This window comes from Gopherus evgoodei, chromosome 11, assembly GCF_007399415.2.
Source record: "Gopherus evgoodei ecotype Sinaloan lineage chromosome 11, rGopEvg1_v1.p, whole genome shotgun sequence".
In the NCBI taxonomy this organism is placed as follows: domain Eukaryota; kingdom Metazoa; phylum Chordata; order Testudines; family Testudinidae; genus Gopherus; species Gopherus evgoodei.
Window position 1 is genome coordinate 21,750,349 of NC_044332.1, and position 19,336 is coordinate 21,769,684.

General features: G+C 46.9%; 1 protein-coding gene across 7 annotated transcripts in view; it reads left to right on the forward strand.

The window, feature by feature from the left end:
* Positions 1-188: 188 nt before the first annotated feature.
* ORC2 (origin recognition complex subunit 2) overlaps positions 189-19,336 on the forward strand; it is a 24,635-nt gene continuing 5,487 nt past the window's right edge. For 3 of the 7 annotated variants that reach the window (XR_004002568.1, XR_004002567.1, XM_030579666.1), the window contains exons 1-14: positions 465-634; positions 909-1,009; positions 1,769-1,915; positions 2,897-2,983; positions 4,030-4,122; positions 5,521-5,552; positions 7,412-7,469; positions 9,470-9,654; positions 10,341-10,439; positions 12,344-12,453; positions 14,244-14,376; positions 14,858-14,954; positions 17,774-17,920; positions 18,706-18,877. Coding sequence is in view for 5 of the 7 variants with exons in the window: in XM_030579666.1 (XP_030435526.1) it covers positions 919-1,009; positions 1,769-1,915; positions 2,897-2,983; positions 4,030-4,122; positions 5,521-5,552; positions 7,412-7,469; positions 9,470-9,654; positions 10,341-10,439; positions 12,344-12,453; positions 14,244-14,376; positions 14,858-14,954; positions 17,774-17,920; positions 18,706-18,877 (1,451 nt within the window). In the remaining 2 variants the exon portion in view is untranslated. Of the gene's footprint in view, positions 255-462; positions 635-669; positions 769-908; positions 1,010-1,768; positions 1,916-2,896; positions 2,984-4,029; positions 4,123-5,520; positions 5,553-7,411; positions 7,470-9,469; positions 9,655-10,340; positions 10,440-12,343; positions 12,454-14,243; positions 14,377-14,857; positions 14,955-17,773; positions 17,921-18,705; positions 18,878-19,336 lie in introns of those variants that run through there. The other 4 variants (XM_030579670.1, XM_030579669.1, XM_030579667.1 and 1 more) reach the window with 4 other exon arrangements.

Here is a 19,336-nt window from a genome sequence, read left to right on the forward strand (position 1 = left end):
CTTCGGCGGCGAGTCCCGGAGCGGGGGCCCCCCGCCGCCGAAGACCCCAGGCCCCCGGAATCCTGTGGGCGGAAGAGGCGCAGCGCGGGCGCCGCTGTAAGCAGGTCGCTTCATAGGGGCCCTCCCGAAATTACACAAGGCGCCGGGGCCCCTGCCCGTCGGGCGCTTGTTCCGGCGTTACAAAGGGGTCGGCGCGGCCCCGAGGCACGGCGAGGGCAGAGCCCGCGAGCGGAGCCGCGATCCCCGGCTCAGCAGTAAGTCAGTGTCGCCGCCCATGGCTAGGGCGGGCCGGGCCTAGACGGTGCGTATCCGGCTCCCCGCCGCGAGCGCCTCCGCTCAAGCGCTAGAAGGGGGAGGAGTCCGGGGGCGGGACACCTTCCTGGCCACGCCCCCGCCGTGGTTGGTTGAGGGCGAGTACCTCCTGGGACGGGCGGAAGGAGCCAGCCTGAGGCGTTGTTGATTTGCTGGCGAGAAAATGGATGTCGCGCAGCTGCGTTTCCTATTTGTGCAGCGCAGTCCCCGCCCTTGTTGCCCCTCCCCCGGGAGGGCGGTAGATTCGCGCTGTGCGGCCCAGAGGCAGGAAGGATGCACCTGGTTCCGACTCGTGCCGCTGCCACCCGCCTTGGAGCCTCCTGTGAGCCGCGGGGGCGGGAGAGGAACTGGGGGGGTGGGGCTCGAGCCTGCTGCAGCCTCCGCCTCCAGTTCCGCGGGCAGCTGGGGGCCAGGCCGCTCCCCCCTTGCAAAGTCTACGTGCGCAGTCCCCTAGCTGTAAGGCGGCTATTGCGGCCGGGTGCACGTGGTGCTTTGCTGCCCGGAAAGGGGGGGTGCAAAGCTGCGGGTTTGCCTGGTGCTCTGAGGGGTGGGCAGTGCCCGGCCTCCTACCTAGTTAACGCTTGTTGGCATTGCAGGTTGTCTGCTATGAGTCAGCTGGAGTTAAAGAGAAACAAGGTCCTGGAAGCCAGGTTTGTGGCAGATGAAGATGTTCTGAAGCACATTTCTGATAACGGAGGTACTAGTGGTTTAAGCGTAAATAGGCAACTTATTTTGCAGATATTGAAATGTATCAAGGGTCAGGGTCGTCAAAATGATTGATTGGTAGCCTCTGGGTGCCCAACTTCATCTTGGAGGGGTCTGATTGCTCAAAAAGCAAGTGCTAAGCACTTCCTGATAACTAGTATCTGAAAACTGAGGCACCTAAAATCACTAGTTGCTCCTGAAAATTTTGAATGTTAACAATTTAAATATTCCCAGCAGTGGTAATGTCATGTGAGCATCTCCTTTTAAAAAGTTGGCTTGGGGTGTCTTTTTATGGTGTTCTGTGTGATTTCCTTAGACTTTATGGGCCTCAAATCCTGATATATGCAACTCTGCAGTAGCAGTTAACACTTTCAGAATTGTACTGATGTCATCGCTTATATGGATATTGAGAACTTGGTATGAAATCTAGAAGTAGCTATGAAACAAATAAAAAAACCAGTCATGTTAATGTCTCAGTTCCAAATCACTGTTTGGCAGTTGGGACAGGTGCTGTCTTGAGTTTCCATATGAATGTTAAAAGCCAGAGACATTCACTGCAGGTTTGGTTAATTAAATTGTAAGCATTGGAGACAGGGTCTGTGGTTTTTATTTTATTTGTACAGCCCCTAGCACAGCTCTGAGGGGGTGGGAGAAAGTGGGTGGTTTAGGACAGGGGCTCCAAGGTACTACTGCAATATTATTAATTAAATTTAGCTTATCAGAAGTTACATTTTTGCGGTTGTGATTCTAGGTGTTAAAGTGCGGAAGGATAGAGCTCAACTTGCGCTCAATATAAAGAGATTTGTGAAGAAACTTGAGAACATTTCTGATGATGATGAGGCCCAGGAGATCCTGGAAGAGCAGAACTATGTGGCTGTTTTGGGGGCATGTGCTGAAGGTATTTCTGGGGAAGATATAGTATGTGTCTAATTCAGAAAACTCTTGTAACATGTAAAAGTGGTGGAGTTGTTAGCCAAACAATTATTTGGCTTCAGGGAGTGATGAGCAGTGACCACGAACTTTGACTGGTTAAGTTCTAATGGTTCTTGCACTGCGTGTGGGCATTTTTCCCACTTCCATAACATAAACAGTCCTTTCAAGTTCAATGAAAAAAAGTCATAGTCTTGATTCTCATGGTTCAGGAATATGTCAGTGCTTTTTATGTATCCATGAGTAAGAAATTATTAAGAAAGGGATAGATAATAAGAGAGAGAGTATCATATTACCTCTGTATAAATCCATGGTATGTCTACACCTTGAATACTGTGTGCAGATGTGGTTGCCCCATCTCAAAAAAGATGTATTGGAATTGGAAAAGTTTCAGAAAAGGACAACAAAAATGATTAGGGGTATGGAACGGCTGCTGTATGAGGAGAGATTAATAAGACTGGGACTTTTAGTTGTCTCTCTTTCAAGCTGAAGGGGGGATATGAAAGAGGTCTATAAAATCATGACTGGTGCAGAAGAAGTAAATAAGGAGGTGGTACTTACTCCTCATAACACAAGAACTAGAGGTCACCAAATGAAATTATAGGCAGCAGGCTTAACACAAACAAAAGAAAATATTTCTTCACACAATGCACAGTCAACCTGTGGAACTCCTTGCCAGAGGATGTGAAGGCCAAGACTATAACGGTCCAAAAAAACTAGATAGATTCATGGAAGATAGGCCTTATCAATAGCTATTAGCTAGGATGGGCAGGGATGGTGGCCCTAGTCTCTGTTTGCCAGAAGCTGGGAATGATGGCAGGAGATGGATCACTTGATGATTACCTGTTCTGTTCATTCCCTCGGGGACACCAGGCGTGCCACTCTTGGAAGACAGGCTAGAGGGGTCTTTGGTCTGACCCAGTATGGCTGTCTATGTGTTTTCTAACAGATTCCTTGAGAAATGGCTCCAGTGCAGGTGGGGGTGAAATTTACTCATTCCAGACTCCAAAACGTTCTGGCAAGATGGCAGAGCTGGGTATGTCTGTCTTTTCAGTATTACCAAGTGAATAAATTATTTCTGGAATCTTAGTCTGACAGCCTCCTTGTAATTTACTTGTATTTAAAAAGTACTATTAAGAAGTCTTATGATTAGCTATGGATCAAAAGTTTTGAGAAACAGAAGCTCGGGATTTGGACATATTGGTGATTGCTTCTTCTGTAATGGCAGCCCTCATGTTATAGTGGTCCCCTTTCAGTATGTGTTAATGCAGAGGTTCACATCCACTATATTATGTGTCACCAGTAGTTCGGGCTTTAACCACTGGTGCTCTGGGTTTCCCTTACTGTAATGCTGAAGCTTTGTGCTGGGCTTCGTTGTGTCTCCTATTCCACTGTGCATGCCGTAATCCCACAGCAGAGTCTGAGCTGATCCATCCTTCAGTCTTGCAGGCGGAGTGTGATGTTTGGAACAGTTTGAGCTCTGTTATGGGTTAGAACAAGCCAAGTGGAATGAGAGATTCTTGCTGGTAAAGCTGAAGTCTTAGTTGAGTGAACTGAGTGAAGTTTAGATTCTCAGTACTGTTATTGCAATACATAGCCTTTTGCATTCAAGTCACCAGTTCAAATCCAACCCACACTGATGATTATCAGAAGAGAGTCAATAAAATGTGAGTTTAGTCCAGTTCCCAGTGGACTGATGATCTCAACACATAAGCCGTTACCAGAGAGTCCAGTTCAGCAGCCTCAGACGGAGGACCAAGTGTCATGACTAAAATATTCTCTCACCTCAAGGGGTGGCCCCTCCACTAGGGTGACACTTAGGTCAGGCTAACTCTGTACCTGTCTTGTGCATCAGCAGAAGAGTGTAGTCTTGAAGAACCTTTCACGAGTACTAAATTTACTGTCAAAGGTAGAGAGAGAAGGGAAATAGTTGGTGCAGCTCCTTGAAAAGATTGGGAAATGGGGTTACTATGTAAGAGATTACTTTGGGCAAAGAACTCTGTGTGTCACTGTGACACACCCACAGCTGTCCGGTGTGTGTTTTGTGCCTATCACATTTTGAAACTATTATTTTATTTAAAGCCTCTGAACTAGCCCAGACGCCAGGGAAGAATGTAACCTTTGAATCCTCCCAGTATCCTGAGAAGCCAGCCAGCACCCCTCAAAGCAACAAGAGTAAGTTCTGAGACATTTTCATGAATTGATGGCAAGTAGCGAGCAGGTGTATCCCAGCACAAATGGCAATTAAGAAGGTTGGCATTCAGGGTCCAACTCCCAGCATACTTGATATTCCAGGGTTAGTTTTGTGCTTTGTAAATAGTGCCGCTTAGTCTGCCTGGTGCTCTAGTTCTCTTGTGGATCATGCTGTTTGATTGTTTTGTTTTTTTTCCTACTAGCTTAGAGCAGAATGTGTCTGCTGCTGCAATGCACAGTAACGTTGAGTCAGTTTAGAAACTCCTCTGACTTGGCTGCATATGCTTCTCTTGAGTATTCTTTAAATCAGGGCTAATGAGGACCGTGAAGGACTAGACTGGCAGCCCCTGTACAGGTGCACTGGGGAGTAGAATATGCAGGGGGTGCTCTGCACAGGGAGCAGAGAGAATGGAGCATCAGTGCTAGACACCTAGTGGCACGTCTTGCAGCAAAGAAGGCATGTCAAGCTGGCCTTTGGAATAAACGGGGCCCATACCCTCACCCTTACCTAACTGTTGGCTTTGGAGTCTTGACCTGGCTTGGTGTGTGAGCTTGAAAGGGAGGGGGGCGGTCCAGGAAGCAATCGGTCTTTAACATGTGGCCTGTGCTATGTCCTTGTCTGAGTGCTAAAGGAGGAGGGAGAAGAAATATCCTTTGCTGCATTCCAACCCTAGCATGAAGGCCCCGACTTGTGTTCTGCAATGGGGTCTGGAGCTGGTTGGTGCAGCCCCAGAGAGGGACAGGGACAGACCAGCCTGTAGATGTGCTTGTTCAGCACCTCCCCATGGTAGTTCCCCAGTTCAATGGGTGCACTATACCACAGCCAACCCTGCTCCTCCTCTCCATGCCTCACATCCAGCCCTGCTTCCCTCCTCCCCAAGGGTCCTGGGAGGCAGTTACCTGCTCCAAGCTGCAATGGCTGGAGTGCAAGAACTGGACACCCCTACTGCAGGGTTGGCTCAGGCTCCCGCTCCTGGCCCGCACCACAGCTCCTTGCTGGACTAGACATGGAGAATAGCCTTACTTGCTGTCCCCGTCCTTCCCCACTCTACCTAAACCTTTACCCCCTTCCTGCTCACTTGACATTTCCTGTCAGTCCCCAGTACCCATGGACCCTGGCTAAAGCCACCAGTGGTGGTAGCACCACCGCCCCTTTTGTGGGGCGTATTTCCCATTCTGGGGCAGCTGCAGATTGCTGCACCTTGCACCCATGAGGGTGACTGGCCAGAGAGTTAACATGCAGAGACAGTATCTCTGAGACACTGAGAGTGGATGCTTGCATTTCTTACTTGGGGAAACATGAGCATCTTGTGCCCATGTTTGTAGGAGCTGGCAGTGCTGGAAATATATGGTACTTTCATTGTTTCGTTTGTTTTACAGAGTACTCTGCTTCAAACAAAGCCCAGCTGAAGGTGAGTGACTGCTTTTTGCTTGATCTTATTTTAAAACACAAACCATCTGATTATCATGAGGATTGGGGCTTGAAGAGCCTCTCCCCACCCATCACCTCCCTAGATTTTTCACAGTGCAGATGTCTCCATTTCGAAGCAGGCAGGGAAGGGTTTAAATGAGCGCTGGAACTGCCGCAAATGAGGATCTTGGATTTATGGGCTTTAGAGTGAACACGCAGATCAGTAGATTTGTCAGACTAATTAGCATGGGTGAGAGATGGTTCCCTTGCCTCATGCAACTGGACATGTTTGACATCCCTTTAATATTCAGTTAAATGCTTAGATTTCCAGCAGCTTGTAAAACTTGCTGGAGGAAATTGTATAAATTTTAGGACTGGAGGATGTGAGTGCTCCAGAAATGCTGCAAACTGTGGTGGCTCATTAGCATTTGGTCACTTTAGTGTCCACTAGTAATAATGTAAATCTAATATTGGGGAAAGATTGATGAGACTGAAGTCGTCCTCGGGTACAGAACGAAACAGGCAGACTTTATGCAGCAGCAGTGCAAGCTTTCATCTATGCTGCCCCAACAACTTGTTTCAACTCTGAACTAGATGGACAGCCTAGATGTAAGAGGGTAGTTTAGTCTCCATAATTCAGTTAGGCCTTGGCAAGTCTGCTGAGATTGCATTAGGGCAGGACTGCCCCTTGAGGAGTTCATGAAGTGAATGCTGGGAAATAGAGACCAGATTCCAGTGAATGATTGCTTATATAACACCATACTGTAGGTGTGTGCAGTGCTCTGAAGCATATTTAAAGTGCTGTTCTAATCTGAAAAGTGAGTCTAAAAGATGGCATCATGGTTCCACACATCATCTACACAGTTCTAATGTTCTGTGTTCTTTCTGGGTTACTTTTCAGTAATAAAGAATTTACAATTGGAACTTGGTTTACAGTTTTTGCAGCAGAACCCAGCTCCCTCTTGCAGATCTATATTGACTTTGCTTGCTAACAGGAATACAAAACAAAAAACAAAACAAAACAAACCCCCCTACTTATTACACACAGTAAATTGATGCAACTGAACATACACAGATTGGACTGACATTTGTATATAGTCACTTTAAGACTAGAGCTGCACTTTAAATGTGCTACCAAGGTCCAAAGCTACAAAAAATGGTCTTGAAACCTACCAGGGCCCTGCCATGGGAGGATCTGTTTATATCTTAGCAAAATTGTCCTTAGGAGTTCTTTGTCTGATGTCCTGATAATATATTGTGTTTAACTAGATGAGAAGGCTCTGTGGCTCTGCACATCCTGTGTGTTCTAAAGTTAAACTCTCTTGGACATAAGATGTAATCATACCTCCTTCCCTCACAAAACAGAAATGATCTGTTTAACAGGGTTAAGTGAACAGTGACTGAACAAAACTGCTCAGTGCTCCTCAGACACATTACATTGCCGCTGGGCTTCTCAACCCTGCCAGCCTGTTCTGAGTGGTCTTTTATGCTTTGCTAGTCGCTCACTTATTGGAACCCCAAGTGACTTTGGTGAGTAGAATATGTGACCTAGCGCATCATGGCTCTGTCTGGCAGGAGTGTTACCATTGTCGTCACTTCCATGTGGCTCCTTCAGGGGTAAGGGGTTCTGAAGTTTCCGCATCCTGGTTGTGAGTTGTGATCCCCATTTCCCCCAGGGCTAAAAAGGTGGTCATCTGACACAAGGAATGCCCTCTCCCAAGCAAAGCTTCCTGCTTCTGCATTCTCAGGTCCCTGCCAGCTGAAAGAGAGCTCCGAAATGAAACCCTGGGCCCTTGCCTGGCAAAGTGCTGCTACTGGTAGGGCATGTGTGACTTTACTAACATACTTGTGTTCTTGCAGAGTAAAAAGAATGAATTTGTGTCCACAACACCTTACAGACTCAGGAAGAGATTGTCAGGTAAGGAGCACCATTTGCAATAAGCTCCAGTTTACAGGAGTGCAGTAGCATTGTTAAGTAAAAGCTTAGGGTGGATCTTAGTGTTCTGTTACTTAATAACCTGCTGTCTGAGCTCCATGAATGTATCTAGTTCTTTAGATGGAAGATAGGTCTATCAGTGGCTATTAGCTGGGGTGGGCAGGAATGGTATCCCTAGCCTCTGTTTGCCAGAAACTGTGAATGAGTGACAGGGGATGGATCACTTAAAGACTACCTGTTCTGTTCATTCCCTCTGGGGGACCTGGCACTGGCCACTGTCGGAAGACAGGATACTAGGCTAGATGGACCTTTGGTCTGACCCAGTAGGGCCATTCTTATGTATTTATCTCCCCATGGGTGCTTCAAGAACATTGCTGCCTGCATAGAGAATTCAAGTGACTCCCAAGTAAAAACAGCACAGTAGCTATCTTTTCTGAGCCAGTGTTTGGGATACATAGTTCCTTCACTGCACGATACTGTTTCTGAGGTGCTGGGGTGTGAGTGGCAGCACCTAATCTCTTACTTCAGTGACTTTTGTCTTAGCAGGTAAAACCATGTGAATAATCCCCTGTATGCAGATGCTTTACTAAATGTGAGGAATTCAGTTCTTCTGTTAGACTCTCTAATCTCTGTCCGTTGTAGGCTGGGAGTTTGTGTCCGTCAACCGTAATCACTTGAACTGATTTAAGAAGCTGTTAAAATCCCAGCCACTCTGAAAAGCTTAATATTCTATATCTATAGTAGATGATTTCAAGTCATTAGCTGGCTTCAAATGTGTAGGATCAGTGTGGGAGAGATTTACATGTCATGTTCTTACACGTTTTAACGTGTATATGTGACAGTAAATTGAGCTAGGTAGGGGATTCTAAAACAGGGTTGTGACCCCTTAAGGTTGTCAGGGGGGTCACAAGCTGTTAGCCTACACTCCAAACCCTGCTTCACCTCCAGCATTTATGACAGTGTTTAAATATTAAAAAAAAAGTGTTTTTAATTTGAGTGGGGGGGGGGTTACACTCGGAGGGTTACTGTGTGAAAGGGGTCACCAGTACAAAAGTTTGAGAACCACTGAACTAGGCAGATTAGCTTTTAATCTGACAAGCTCAGTTGTTTGGGCTTTATTCATCTGTAGTAAAAATATATGAAAATTCTAGTAAAAATTCCATTCCAGTAAGATTGTTTGAACCTCACTTTGGGAAGTTTATAGATTACTGTAATTCAGAAAATTAAGACCTCTTTTATGTTCTTGCAATTGTGTTCATTTGTGTGTAGTTTGTGTTAAATTGTCGTGGGATATGCACTCTGCATAAAGATAGCTGGTCACTTTTTAGGCTGAGGGTGAAATTTTCAGATGTGCCTAAGTGACAGTCAGGGGATCTCAGGATCCTAGGTACCTAAATTTCATTTTCAAAAGTGACTTGGTCTTCTAAATCACTCGTGTGTTTTTGAACATTTTGCACTTTTTAAAAAATTACTGCTCCTTAGCGCTTCAAAGCCATGAAAGAGTGAGCCAGATTCTGTTCTCACTCTTGAATTGTTAGTAAAATTCCCATGGCAAAGCCCTTTTTTGCTAGTGGTGACATGAGCCAGAAAGAACCCAACTTATGTTTGGAGGACTGGCAGGTGGAATAACTCTTCTTACTAGTATAGACTGATGTAGCATCTTTAAGAGAAATATGGAATCCCACGTCATTTTTAGAATCACTTTTCAGAGTAGAGCCGCACTTTGAGGCTTGTGCCAATTTGAAGAGCCTTACTAAATAATTGGAAAGAGAAGGGAAAAAGAGAGCAGTGTGCATATTTTCAGGTCTATGTAGAATGGATTTTTTTTTTTTTTAGTAGCATGATGGCTATGAAATCGGATTAGGACTTGGATGTTTGAAAGAGGATAGAAAATGTGTAAGAGGAGACCTAGGCTACAGGAAATGTGTAATAAGGGTTCTCTGTAAAAAGATATTACCAGCTCTCAAATGCTTTCCCCTTAGCTCCAAGCTTGCGTTCAGACAGCGAGAGTGACTATTCTGCTTCATGCTCGGAGGAGGAGGAGGAAGAAGACAAGGACCACAAAGAAACTAGTGATGTCATATTGGACCAAAAGACCCCAAGTAAAACTAGAGCAGCTCCTGCTTCCAAAAAAACACCAGCTAAGAAACTGAAGGAGGAAATGACGGTGAGTGTGGAGGAAATACAGCCCTGATAGGAGAGATTCAGAGATGCTTGGTGACAGCAATTGTTGGTGGGGCTGGATTCACCACCCTGCTCGTGCGCTCTAGATACTTTGAGCATGTTAATGTAGCCCAGCAGGGCCCACATGGGGCAGTTTGAACACAACATGCTGCCTGGGCGTGGGTGGTGAATCCAGCATTCCAGACGCACTTAACAATTGCTGTGGCTTGTCTCCTGTCAGACCCTCATGGCAGGGGAGAAGTGGCAGGAGGAGGAGAGCAGGAACGTGATGGAGGAGGATTATTCTGGAAAGGAGGTCCAGACCTAGCATTGGCCAAGGAATTAAGGGCCCTAGGTGGCATATGAGGGCAGCTTTCCTATGCTCTGTCTCCCTGTTTGGGGGTAGGGTTTCAGCCCCTCCCCCTCACCAGCAGATGGGTGGGGGGAGAGATGTCAAAGCAGCCTCCCTAATTCCTCACAAATCTTTTTCATAAACATTCCTAAAAGTCTGAGAACAAGGTTGGCATCTCTGCTTTAGGTTTTCTCCTCAACCCCATCCCCTCGGAACTGAGGAGTGGGTGTGGCTGTAAAGTGGCATCCTAACACAGCAATTTGAGCCTCGGGTAGGGGCATGGAGAGAGCGAGTCCACAGAACCTGCCTGAGACTGACCTTTCACTCTGCCTTTTCAGAGCAACCTGGTGGAAGAATACTTTGAGGCACACAGTAGTTCCAAAGTTCTAACGTCTGATCGAACCCTTCAGAAGCTGCAGAAAAGAAAGCTGGATCAGGTAAAGTTGCAGCAGATGAAACCACCTTCAGAATGGAAGGTCTTGTCTGTGGTGGATTTTTTTCCCCCTTGAAATTCCGCCCTGTTGCTACCACCAGTTCAGCTGTACTAGAGATATCTGTAGCAGGAGCCTTAGTGTAGACAGTGTGCCAACAGTACATTGGTGTTTGAACTATTATGTGATGTACAGCTGCTCTGAGTAGGGTCAGGTGACAGGGTGGTTAAACTGCTATCGCCTTCTGTGCTCTAGCGCTCCCACCGTTAGGGCTGAGAAAGTGGTAGCAATGGAGGGGAGGGAAGTGTGTAGTAGATGCTGGCTAAGAGGTTGATTGAACATTGCAATCGCTAGAATTCAGAATGCAGGGGAGGTAGAAAGGGATGATACGAATGGAGGGCAGCAATGAAGTCTGGCTTTTGTGAACAAATTTGTTAAAAGTAAAAACCCATCTATTCCCCCAGATGAAAAGAGGGGAGGTGTGGGGGAAGATTTCAGCTCTGGGTTTGCGGTTCAAATCCCACCCAGGTTGGGGACAGCCCGAAGCATTACTATCTGACAGCTATTCATTGGCCTCTGTATATGTGTGAGAAGGAGTGTTATCCCAATCTGGTTCCCAGTAGATATCTAACTCTGGTGGCTTTTAAAAAAAAATAAAATGGACAACTTGTTGACACTCCCCATGGAGAGGCCGTGGATTGAATATATCACAGAGAGTGAATGATCTCCTTGTCCCTAAAGGTGTACCCTCCGGAGCAGGGACTCAGAGAAACATGTACTGGTGCCTGCTGTCTGCTTGGTGAATACATAAGATTTTTGTGTCGGGGTTTACTGGTCTAACTCCATGTTACCAAAACACATGCCTTCAGATTACCTACTGGCTGCTGCCTGGATTCTGCATAATGCATTACCCAGGGAGAACTCTGATGGTTTAAATTGGACACTCCTGTGTATTGGGAAATCCATACGTGCAGTTTTAAATCTTCTGCTGATATCAAAGGGACTGATGGGCAGCCTGATGCTCTGAAAGTTTTTTGTTTGTTCGAAATAGTACAGTTCCCTTCTGTTTTTCTCACCAGAGTAAACTCCCTTCTGCCACATGGGGGTGGGAAGTGGATGCATTAATTGGAGAATTTGAAGCCTGCATAGGTCTCATGCTACAGCAGTTCCAGTTTCGTTGCCAACATTATAAGTAGTGCTGCTAGCTTACACATCAGGACTCTGGCACGTCTTTTAAAAGCCTGAATTAGCCCTCCAGATTCGTAATTCATTTCTCATAGCACTTTCTCTGGTGAGACTAGATTTGATCTGCAGGTGAATTCTTTCCTATTTGTTTTCTAATACTCGGGAGTCTTCTCTTTAAACATAATACCTCATGGCCTTTAACCCTATAGTGACTGAATCAACTGAACTAACGCAAACCACATTGATGGGCACTCTGGTCTTGCCCATTGCTAATGGGGTTGTCTCTGGTTCGGTGCACCCATTATTGGCAGAGCATGCTTAGCGGAGAAAATCCAGCTGCTGGCGCAGAAGAAGCTGTGAATGTGCCATTGTCTCAGTAACAGTATGCCCAGATGCTGCAAGGTGAGGCAGAATGAGGTGTCCAAGACACAGGACTGAGCATCAGCCTTGATCCTGTTCTCAGATCGGCCACAGGTTCCTGTGTAAAAGTGGGCAAGTCATTTGACTTTCCCATCAGCAAACCTGGGCTAATTGTTCCCACTGGAGTATTGCAGTTTAATTAATACTGGTAAAGCATTCTGATCTTTGAGGGGAAGGTGCTGTAGAAGTGCAGTGTTTATAAGGGTTCAGTCACACACTCCAGGCACACATTTAGACACCTGTTTAGTCATTGTCTTCAACCCTAAACCCTGTATGACTGTCCCATTCTCCCCTTCTAAACACAGCAAACGCTGCTTGTCCTCCTGAACAAGGCTCCCCCTGCCTTCACTGCTGAACTGAAGGAACTAAACCAACAGCATGAATCCTTGTTTTCCAAATGGATGCTGCAGTTACAGTAAGTATCTATGGATTCCTCTAAGAAGATTCAGTGAACATTAGTCCCCAACATACCATCAGGAAAGCGTCTGCTAATTTAAATCATTGTCCCACAGATGAGCAGTGGAATGATTCCCTGACTGAATTAGGGCTGAGGCTGCAGGATAAGCAAGTGTAATTTCTTAGGGCGCAGTCTGGGTAATGCATCTCTTGAGACAAGTTGTGCAAAATTTACTCTTTATGAGCTGAACAGCCGGGGTTTTTAGAGGTGTAGAGTGTCCCCAGTTGATGGGAGCAGTAAGTGCTCACTAGTATGTTTTTATAAACAGTCGAGTATATGAGGAAAGGGAGAAAGACAGTTTAGAGTGTACAACTTTGTTAGCAAATCGCCAATACCACTTCTCATAGAATCTGGTTTTCTTCAGTGGTGTAATAGTGAGCTTTCTTAGCATGAGGGATCTAATAGTTAGTAGATGCGAGAAGAAAAGTGCCGGGTCTGTTGAGGACTGTAGGAGCTGGAATTCTGTGTCAATTTCTGAGAGAGAAAGCGAGGTTGGGGCACACTTCCATTATACACCTCTACCCCGATATAACACGAATTTGGATATAACGTGGTAAAGCAGTGCTCCGGGGAGGGGGCTGCGCGCTCTGGCGGATCAAAGCAAGTTCAGTATAAAGCGGTAAGATTTTTTTGGCTCCCGAGGACACCATTATATCAGGGTAGAGGTGTATTTAATACTGGGTGTTGCTTATAGAGCTATAAGATTCCATGGTGCTTTACAGAAGACAAGGTCCCTGCCTCTAGAGGATTCGATTCTAACAGGGACAAAGGATACAGAGGCTAGTAGCTCAGAGGAGGGCAGGTGCAGACGTATGGGAGGACATCAGTGCTAGAAGGCTTTGCAAAAGGAGTGTGGTGCAAGGAGGAAATTGCGGTGTCATGGTTCATGGGACAGTCCCGGGCATATGGGATAGTGTGAGAAAGATGGCAGGCTGGTGAGGCAGAGGGAGCAGGTGAGGAGTGGCAGATGCAATGTGTGGGGAGTAAGAGCAACATAGGTTTACAATAAATATTTTAGTTGAGCCAAAGAGGTCTCGTGCTTGCATTGAAGTTAATGGGAGTTGTTTGCACACAGCACCTTGGGATCTGGCCCACTCTTCCCTCTTTTGTTGACACATCATTCTTCCTTTGAGCCTTAGATGCTGTGCCTCTCCTCATAAGAGGTCAGTGATCTGCAGTGTCCTAAAGCATCCTTGTATCTGCCTGTCTCTGGCTGCACTGGATAGTTAAAGGTTAAACCACAAGTACTAGAATAGCATGTTTTGATTTTGAAATCTTGACTAGAAAAGACACATCAGAAGCAACTGGTAGGCTTCCATTTGTTGTCTCATAACTGCTGTGATTCATGGGAAAAGCTGAATGTGTATTGTGCCTCAATAGCTTGGGTGGAGGGGCCTATGCAGTGGCTTTGTGAGCAATTTTCATGTTAGTCTGCATTGTTTTAGAGGACCTGATAGTCTTCAGACAAGTGTCCCTTTCGTGTGAGGACAGCAAATTCTCAGGTCTTGAGCACGCTGATAAACAGTCCTGTTAGTTACACAGAACCACCATACCCACTCATCTCAAACCCCATACAAACTGTGGGACTGGCTGGCTGCAAGCTGAAGTACCCTGGACTTGATTGATTCTTTAGAATTGTAAGATTGTAGGAGGAGAGGGGATCAGATTGTTTCATGTAATGGAAACAGATGTGAGATTCTAAAAGGACCTGTCAGTTTGATTCCTTTAACCTGCTCTCTTTGCTGCAGCCTGGGGTTCAGTATTGTGCTTTATGGACTGGGCTCAAAGAGAGATCTGTTGGAGAAGTTTCGTACCTCTCTGCTCCAGGATTCTGTTCACCTTGTTGTCAATGGCTTCTTCCCCAGCATCACTGTGAGATCAGTAAGTGTGACAAAGCTTGTGAGGTTTTTAAGTTGCTGGTTGTTATCTGCAGCCACTAAAATCTTCCAATACAAAATGTTTAGTGTAGCCCACAGGAAGCTTTCCCAGTCTCTAAACACAGACTCCTCAATGAATAGCATTCCCCATTCTCCCTTCTCCTTGAGTTTAAAGAAACTTTGACCATGCTGGGGATTGGTGTACCTGAACTAGTGCAAACTCCCTAGTATAGATGAGGTATCCCATAATATGCAACATACTCCAATACAATTTACCTCTGCTTGAAACTGGAGAAAATCATGACTTACCTTGACTACCCTAGGGATTTGCACCATGTGAAGCTATGCTGGGAACTGGCCATAGATGGCTGGAATTGGTGAAGATCCTTGGTGTTAGCTAAGGCCCAACTCTTGGATTCGGTGTTAAGCCCATAGTTATCAGAAGTCCCTCAGGATGATAGTGATCTTGCATTTTTCTGTTACAGATTCTGAACTCCATAACAGAGGAGGTGCTGGATCACGTGGGGACTTTCCGCAGCCCTCTGGATCAGTTAGACTTGATCATGAAAAGATTTAAAGAAGGTAAAGAGGCTGGGCAGATGCCCTAAAGCTTAGACTCTCTCTGATCTTGTGCAAGTCTGGTGTCTTCCTTGAAATCACATATACTTCCCACTTGCTCAATCGCAATCTTTGTGTTGACTCTTGCTGTTCTGTTTCCTGTCTTGTGATTTTGTGGCCTTCATGGAAAATATACATAGTTCTCTGAATAGATGCGTCAGTGCACCAGGGTGTTGGCTTCTTGATTGTGAAATGTGTGAAGGTGTCTTGAAATTGAGTACCTGGAAATACAGCATTCCCTTTCCTCAATTTCAGCATGTTAGCTTGGGCACATTGCCAAGGGAAAATGAGCATTCTGACAATGAGCACGAGAGCCTCAATGTCTGCTGTACTGAGTGCTTAGTCTCTTCACGTGGTTCATTGGAGGAGTTTGTGCCATATTTCTCCTCCGCTGTAGGTTCATTGATAGAATAATGGCAAAACCTAAGCTTTTTGTATGGAGGTGGATGGGAGAAGGAGGTTCTTACTAGTTGCCTGAAGGCCTGACCAATACCCATTGAAGCTAAGAGGTGAAAATTTCAAGAGCCTAAAAGAGCCCAGATGCCCGAATACCACTGAAATTTAATGGGAGTAGGGGGCTGAACTCTCTTAGGCTCCTTTGAGAACCTTGGCCTAAGAGGCTTGCCATAGACTTCAACGGACATTGGATTGAGCTTCGAATGTACAAGGTCTAATGGCCTGAAGGGGACAAGCGATGTAACTTAATGTATGCAGACCCCTCTGTTGTTGATGGCTGTTTTGAGCAAACAGAGTAGGACATGGGAGTTCAGGTTCTAAAAGCAATGTTAAATGTGTCATCTCATATGGAACTCGGCAAGCACTCTGTATATATGTAACAGTATAGCTGTATGCTGTGTGTGTGTACAGTTCCAGTGGGTAAATTTTGGGTGTCTACATCTGTGCATATATGATGTTGCCATTGGAGCCTTAACTCTTCTTCCCCTCACCCCCCCAAATGTTCATCCTTCATCTGTCTTTGTGCTTTCCTACAGAGACTGGGTAGGGGAAAGGTTGGCTGGCTGGAGGCAGTCCCCCAATTGTAGCTGTTCTTATGCAACATCACAGGTGCTAAACTCTAGCTGTCTCCCTGTGGAAAACCCAGGGCTATGGGTAGTTGAGTAGCTACTTGATTTCTGCACAAAACAGAATTTATAATTGGCTAATGGCTGGTCAGAGAGTTTACTGGGCTCTCCAAGCAGCTGTTTCTTTGGGAGCTTTAGCAGCAACAGGCCAAGTTTGAAGTTTTAAAGATCACCCATTTGCATTCTGTGTGTCGATAAGTCTCAGAGTACATCTCTGCAGCAGCTAGGAGATGCAATTCCCAGCTTGGCTAGCTATACAGGCCCTAGCTTTGCTCAAGCTAGCACCTAAAAATTAGTTTCTGTGGCATGCAGGACTAGCCCCTGGAGCACATACCTAGGAGCTTGGGCATGATTGTACTTGGCTGCTCAGGCTAGCTGCCCACCACTGCCACACTGCTCTGCTCAGGTTAGCATGTGTACCACTGCCTGCGCTGGGAATTACGTCTCCTAGCTGCTGTGTAGACATACCCATACAGAGCTCCTTAAAGGCATGTTGAGAGAGATTTCTGTTCGAGTCAGTGGGCTTTGGCTCAGATCCTTTGTGAGTGGGAGGGTTTTATTTGGTCTCTTTCTTGCATAATTCAAAAGTAGCAGAACAGATCTGTATTTAAACCCCGCTCCTAAAATAAATCCATATTGTCTAGAGCAGTGGTTTTCAAACTTTTTTTTTCTGGTGACCCAGTTGAAGAAAATTTTTGATGCCCATGACCCCATGGAGCTGGAGATAAGGAGTTTGGGAGGGGGCTCTGGGCTGGGGCAGAGGGTTGGGGTGCAGGGGTGAGGGCTGTGGGGTGGGGCTGAAAATGCGGGGTTCAGGGTGTGGGAGGGGGCTCTGGGCTGGGGGTGCAGGCTCTGAGGTAGGGCTGAGGATGAGGGGTTTGGGGTGCAGGAAGGGGCTCTGGGGTTTGGGGGAGCTCAGGGCTGGGGCAGGGGATTGGGAGGCAGGCTTATCTCGGGTGGCTCCCAGTCAATGGCACAGTGGGGATGCTAAGGCAGGCTTCCTGCCTGTCCTGCACTGCGGACCGTGCCACTCCCTGGAAGCGGCCAGCAGCAGGTCCAGCTCCGTGTGGCTCTCACCCACAGGCACTGCCCCCCCAGCTCCCATTGGCTGGTTCCTGGCCAATGGGAGTGTGGAGCCGGTGCTTGGGGCAGGGGCAGCATGCGGAGCCCTGTGGCGCCCCCTCCCCCAGGAGCTCCACCTGCTGCTGGCCCCTTCTGGGCCATAGTGCGGTGTCAGAACAGGTAGGCACCAGCTGGGCAGAACCACTGATGGGACTTTTAACGGCCTGGTTGGCAGTGCTGACCAGTGCTGCTGTGTCCTAGTGCCTTCTGTTCTGCGAGCCAGTCCTGGGCCGTGACCCGCACTCGTGTAGAGGCTCGGAACTAAAAGCATAGAAAGCTTCAGCCCAAAAGAGAAACTTCTGGACGGGTTATAAGCAAGCAAAAGTGGGGTTATGAAAGGAAAGCTGCAGTGGTGGCAGGAGCTATAGTGGAAAGAGCTTGTATAAAATATTTCAGGGCATCTGAAATACAGGCTGAAAGGCAAAGTCCTCTGACACTGGAGTGCTGGATGGACGTGCATAGGGGGTTTGACAGGACTGGCTTACACTCAAACCACAGTGAGAACGAGGAATCGCTTCACTCTTCGTGCAGCTCCTTAGTGTGACTGTTCCCTTGCTGTTTTTTTCCCCCCCTTTGTAGATTCTTCCTTGGAGCTCTATCTCCTCATCCATAACCTGGACAGCAAGATGTTGAGAGGAGACAAAAGCCAGCAAATTCTTGCACAGTTAGCATCCCTGCCCAACATCCACCTCATCGCCTCCATCGATCACATCAATGCTCCACTCAGTGAGTCCCAGGGCCTTGGTCTCCTCCACTGTGCTTCCAGAAAAACCACCCTTCTGATATTGTTAAATGCTCTCTGTATATTGCTTGCATTGCCTTATCTCTGCCCCGTGGGTGCATAATGTACAGCTAGCTTTCTATTAGCACCTGGAGGCCATGGTCAGGGTGGGAGCCCCATTGCCCATGGGGCTGTACAAACACACGACTATAGCTGCCAATCACTGTCAGATTATCTGTACAGTACTGACGCTTCGCTGAACCACTGGTTTGAACACACATTGTTCAGACTGGTGCTATCCTGTAGCTGCTAACTGAAAGTGGAATGGAAAAGGGGATGTGCGCAGTGTGCGTGTAAATTCTTTGGTGCAGGGAACGTTTCACTCTGAGTGTAAATGGCTGGGTAAATAATACTGCTCTATGTAAGTGAGGATTCGCTAAGGCAGTGGTTCTCAACCGGAGTATGTCACAGGGTACACAAGTCTTCCAGGGAATACGTCAGTTTGTCTAGATCAGGGGTCACGGGATGGATTTAGAGAGGTTGTAAGTGCAGGGCTGGTATTAGGGGGTAGCAAGCAGGGCAGTTGCCCGGGGCCCCCGTGAAGCTAAGTTACATGCTTCAGCCCCATGCAGCAGCACTTGGCCTTCAGGGGTACAGTAGTCTGGAAAGGCTGAGGACCACTGCTCTAAGGTGGTGCTGCTGCACTAAGATGGTTTATATTGTATGACTGGGAGAAGCTAAATCTGCAACCCTGTCTTTCCTTTCTTCCCTTTTGTGTGTGTGTCTCTAGTGTGGGATCAGGCAAAACAAAGCCTCTATAACTGGCTCTGGTATGAAACAACCACTTTTAGTCCCTACCTGGAAGAAACCTCCTATGAGAACTCGCTCTTAGTGCAGCAATCTGGGTCTCTGGCTCTGAGCTCCCTAACGCATGTCTTGCACAGCCTCACCCCCAATGCAAGGTAAGAACCTATCCCATTATCGTTCTAGCAGCTAGAAGCCCCAGTTAAGATTGTGTTAGGTGCTGTGTGTACATGTAGTAAGAGACAGTCTCGATCCCAAAGATCTTACATTCTATATACATAAGAGACAAAAAGGATGTGAGAGAGAGAGGGTTCCCATCCCCAGTTTCCATATGGGTAGAGCCCTGTGTGGATACAAATTTATATCCGTGGATATAAACCGGTATCCACGGAACCTCAGGGCTCTTGCAGGAACCACAGCAGCGAAAGGAGCAGAACGTGGGTACTGCTCCCAGGAGCCAGTGCCCCATGTCGGCAGCTCCTCCAGTGCGTCTGTACCTCCCAATGGAGTGGACACCAGGCTCACAGGCAGCTGTGCCTGGTTGTGCTCTTGTGTGCAAGCGGCACGCATATCCTCGGACAGGAGAGACAGACAGCTGTGTGGAGGGGGCAGGGCTG